Genomic DNA, 5,000 nt, shown 5'->3' on the forward strand with positions numbered 1-5,000 from the left:
TCTTCTTCTTCTTCTTCCAATAGACCAAGTAAACAAGTGTTGGGCTCTAGCATGTCATTGTTTGGGTCAAGCACATGTGCTGATGTGTTGTAGCCTTTCGTTGTTCGGTTGAGGCTCATCTCTCCATCGCACGCCCCTCCATTAATGAGATGAATTAGATGACAGCCGAGCGGAGACTAAGAGCGGCCTGCTGTGGTTTCACTTGGCGGGAAATGGAGAGAGAGAGAGAGAGAGAGAGAGAGAGAGAGCCCGCTTAGCTTAGTTAGGGCTTTCACTTTCTCCCGCACTTTTCTCCAGCTGTGCTTACTGTGCCAAATCCTCCCACAAGGAATTTAAACTAACATCCCCTTTGGAGCTGGCCTGCCCAAAGTGATGCAACCCTAGTGGGAATAGCCCTGGCAAGGGTAATAGCCCTGGCATGGGAGTGCCTGTCAAAGTGGCAATTACCTTAGTCACATTGGAAGCACTTTGCAAGGCTGGACACTCCTGGGCAAGGTACCTGAAATCAGGGGTGCATTTCTCAAAAGCATAGTTGTTAGCCTGTTAGCAACTTGGGTAGTTGCCAATGGGAAATTGCATTGCCAACAACAAAGTAGCTAACATAGTTAGCAACTACGGTTTCAGGAAATGCACCCCAGGTGTGGGACAGTAGCAGGGCATTTAAAATCTTCAAGGACATGGATTCTCAAAGTGGGTCAGACAACCCCTAGGGGTCTACAGCAAAGTTTGGTATAAATACAGTGGACAAAATTGGTACAGCCGAGCAGGTTTAGCGGGTCATACAGTATATCTGACATTTGTGGTGCGATTATGAGGGGGTCTTAACAAAAGTTTTGCCACGTAAGGAGTCCCTGGCCCAAAAAAGTTTGAGAACTTCTGTGCTAGTAAACATTTGATGGTCTCAAGTGTAAGCTTGTTTTCTGCCCGTCGTTAGCTTGCTGTTCCCCATTCAGCCCAGGAGGGTGGCCCATTTTGGCTCTTCAACCCAACTGTTTTGTTTATTTATTTGTTTGTCAGTCTTTCTTATGGAAAGGTTATGGTTGTGTGTGACAAATACATCTCTCTCGCTCTCTCTCTCTCTCTCTCTCTCTCTCTCTCTCTCTCTCTCTCTCTCTCTCTCTCTCTCTCTCTCTCTCTCTCTCTCTCTCTATCAGTGGATTTCCCCTTGTGCAGTTTTGACACTTTAATCTCTCTGTATTTGCCTGTTAAACCCATGGCAAAACTAGAGTATATTAATAGAGACTTGGTGTACCCAGGTTACACAAAGAATTAATAACGACTCAGACATGTTAACACCTTATGGCAAAACTGGCAACAGTCATATGTAGTAGTATATAGACAAAATCACTGTCTTTCTCAAATTTTGGCACATTCATTATTGTCACCTTGATCCTGTGATGCTGCATGTTTTTAGCAAGTAGGATTGAATCGAGGTGAAAAGTGAAAAGGTGAAAATGACTGTAAAAAGTATCTTCTAAAAGATGTTGCAGCTATTTTCACCCTCTTCTCTTCTCTTTTCTTCTCTTCTCTTCTCTTCTCTTCTCTTCTCTTCTCTTCTCTTCTCTTCTCTTCTCTTCTCTTCTCTTCTCTTCTATCCATATTTGAGTCCCTTCGCCAGCAGCTGCTACTGATATTCTTCCATATAAGGCCACAGTTTTATGATGCACCGCTTGGCCCTACAAAACAGTACTGACAGAGAGAGAGGGAGAGTGAGAGCGATAGAGAGAAAAAGAGAAAGCCCACTTTCGTGCGCCGGCTCACTATTTTCAAATCCTCCCTCCCTCGATCAGTCTGACCTCCTGCTGTTTTCAATTCAGGCCGTGTGTGTGTGTGTGTGTGTGTGTGTGTGTGTGTGTGTGTGTGTGTGTGTGTGTGTGTGTGTGTGTGTGTGTGTGTGTGTGTGTGTGTGTGTGTGTGTGTGTGTGTGTGTGTGTGTGTGTCTATGTCTGTGTCTGTGTCTGTGTCTATGTCTGTGTCTGTGTCTGTGTCTGTCTGTGACTGTGAGTGCACTGCTAGTTTGTAAAGCTCTCCAATAGCCTCCCCTTTTGTCCTTGTACAGTATGTGCGTCAGCCTCATGTGACTGGCCATCTACCCCTATTCCCCTGCACACATTGGTACAGTCCACTCCATATATTTATTTCATAATAAGCACAACGGCGGCTGCAGATATGGAGGCTGTGTGTGTGTGTGTGTGTGTGTGTGCGTGTGTGTGTCTGTGTGTGTGTGTGTGTGTGTGTGTGTGTGTCTGTGTGTGTCTGTGTGTGTGTCTGTGTGTGTGTGTGTGAGAGAGAGAGGGAGAGAGAGAGAGGAGAGAGAGAGAGAGAGAGAGAGAGAGAGAGAGAGAGAGAGAGAGAGAGAGAGAGAGAGAGAGAGTGTTAAAAGGCCGAGTGAAGTGGTTAGTGGTTTCTGTTTCTGTTCATGCTGTGCAGGAGGTAGTTGTTCATTGTAGTACAGTAGTAGTGGGCACTGGAGAATGGCCATCTCCACAGCAGCACAGGGGAAGTCAACACAAAAGGCATCCAAACAGACGACTCTTAAATTAGAGTCAAGGCCGTCTCTTTATACGGCACAATGAAAAGCATCAGAACCTGCTCCGTGAAATAGAACTTAAATCGTATACAGTTCAAAATGTTTTATTACACTGTAGTGTTATAAGCTTTTTGTTACCAGATTGACAATGACCATTTTCTAATGTTTTACTGAAGACTCTGGCGGGAACGGTGCGGGTGTGCATTACGAGGCTACGTGACAATATGTCAAAACATTTAGGGGAGAAAAAAAATAATCAAGTACTCTCAGTTTTTATGTCCTCCACCCATATTACTCATGCACCTCTTTCCCTCTCCCTTGGCCTTTGAGTCACGTCTTCAATACAGTTGAAGTGAAGGGCAGGATCACGCACACACGTGAATCCTTGAGGACCACAGCAATCTTGTTTTTGTCCCTCCAGTATCACAACTAACTGATTATAACACTACATCCAGTTACAGTGCGTACTGTTTGTTCATTTCGCGTATCAAGGATGCCTGTAACAATATGATCCGGATTTAAGATATCGATACACTAATAGTGCTCTCTTTGTCTGCGCCTTTCTTTTGTTTTTCTCATTTTCTGCTGATAGAGCTGTAGCCGGGATATGATGAACAGAGATATTGCTTCTTTTTTGTTTGTTTTTTGCTCTGGTTTTCCTCATTTCTTTTTTTATTATTTAATTTGACCTTCAGTCTGGCAAACAATAGTGCTCTCCACAGCTGGTAGTAGTGTGTGGATGTTTAGTGTTTTCTTCCGATCTAATTTTGCATAATGTACGATTACCATGGTGAGCCTACAAAACAGTCGTGACACACTTTCGGCGCTAAACTGTTACAGATTGAGTTGTGTGGGGTTTTTTTTTTCTTTTAAAGGGAAGCCTGACAAAATATGAGAGTAGCCAGATGTTTCTGGTTACTGCGGCTAACTGCCATTTTTCTTCAGTCTCACTGGCCCCTTGTGACTTGTGTTGTGATCACACAGTAACCCAACAGGAATGTAATAAAAGTGTGGATGGCCGTTCAGTTTATTATGTTCTGTGTGCAGTAGTGGTAGTATAGCTCATATGTTCACTTGAAAGGTCTCCAAGGATGTCTGATTCTGGAGGCCTGGAGCTTTCAGATTCAGTTAGGTCAGTTGAATTGTATTGTGCGTGCGTGCGTGCGTGCGTGCGTGCGTGCGTGCGTGCGTGCGTGCGTGCGTGCGTGCGTGCGTGCGTGCGTGCGTATGAGTGAGTGAGCGAGCGTGTGTGTGTGTGTTTGTGAGCATGTGTGATGGAGGGACTAACACTAGGATTGTAGGCATATGTTCTATCTGGCCTGTGAGCCTGGCTCATTGGTGTAGGTGCTAGTGGCCCTGTTTACCCCAGAAGCCTCAGGGTCGTGTCCTATAGTGGGGCAACTTTACTCCCCTTTTCAAGTATATGTAGTGTAGGTACAGTAGGTAGGTGGTAGGTACATGTACTGTATTTAGAATTTGTCTTTCTAAATGCAGATGTTCCTTGTTCTGCAGGTCTGTTTCTGATCCTGTTCTGCTCTGATGATGGTGTTTATTGGGGGGATTCCTGTCTTCACTATGAACTCACATGCTGTGTGTGTGTGTGTGTGTGTGTGTGTGTGTGTGTGTGCGTGCGTGCGTGCGTGCGTGTGTGCGTGTGCGTGTGCGTGTGCGCGCGCGCGCGTGTGTGTGTGTGTGCGTGCGTGCGTGCGTGCGTGTGTTGCAGGTGTGTTTCTGATCCCGTATGCTCTGATGGTGTTCGTCGGGGGGATTCCTGTGTTCTTCCTGGAGATCGCGCTGGGCCAGTTCATGAAGCAGGGGGGCGTCTCAGCTTGGAACATCGCCCCACTCTTTAAAGGTGACACACACACACACACACACACACGCACACGCACACGCACACACACACACACACACACACACATGCGCGCACACACCAAGGGCGCCGGAATGAGTTTTTAAGAGGTGGTGTATTTATTTTTTCATAAGTCTTTATTTCAAAACAATGTTACTGCAGCTGCACTCCATTCATTTGTCTTCAGTAAAAGTTGAGAAAGCCTCATTTAGGGAGCCCAAAAGTGGGGATGCAAATGCACCACCACACACACACACACACACACACACACACACACACACACACACACACACACACACACACACACACACACACACACACACACACACACACACACACACACACACACACATACAGGCACACACACAAATATTCACTTTAAATGTACATTTAAAATGTTTATATAGTTCATCAACACAATTGAGTCATCTTGTTGTTTTTGACTGTGAAGTTGAGTCCATTTAAAAGAAAAAGTTCACCGTACACTTTGTTCAATTTTTCAGTGCAAACAGTGAGCGGTAAACTTTTTTTTCTTCCGAACTGCTAAACAGTCCTGCATTTACCTGCCCCTAAAACCTGCGCATGAGTCCTTGGACTTTTACATTTAAGTTGAGCCAA

The 5,000-nt window shown here is 45.3% G+C and overlaps 1 protein-coding gene across 3 annotated transcripts in view; it reads left to right on the top strand.

The window, feature by feature from the left end:
* The window catches only part of si:ch211-117c9.5 (sodium- and chloride-dependent creatine transporter 1), a 33,201-nt gene that overhangs the window by 4,647 nt on the left and 23,554 nt on the right, over positions 1-5,000 (top strand). For all 3 annotated transcript variants that reach the window (XR_010036421.1, XM_063209144.1, XM_063209142.1), the window contains exon 3: positions 4,254-4,385. Coding sequence is in view for 2 of the 3 variants with exons in the window: in XM_063209144.1 (XP_063065214.1) it covers positions 4,254-4,385 (132 nt within the window). In the remaining variant the exon portion in view is untranslated. The remainder of the gene's footprint in view (positions 1-4,253; positions 4,386-5,000) is intronic.

This window comes from Engraulis encrasicolus, chromosome 10 (genome assembly GCF_034702125.1).
Source record: "Engraulis encrasicolus isolate BLACKSEA-1 chromosome 10, IST_EnEncr_1.0, whole genome shotgun sequence".
Classification (NCBI taxonomy): domain Eukaryota; kingdom Metazoa; phylum Chordata; class Actinopteri; order Clupeiformes; family Engraulidae; genus Engraulis; species Engraulis encrasicolus.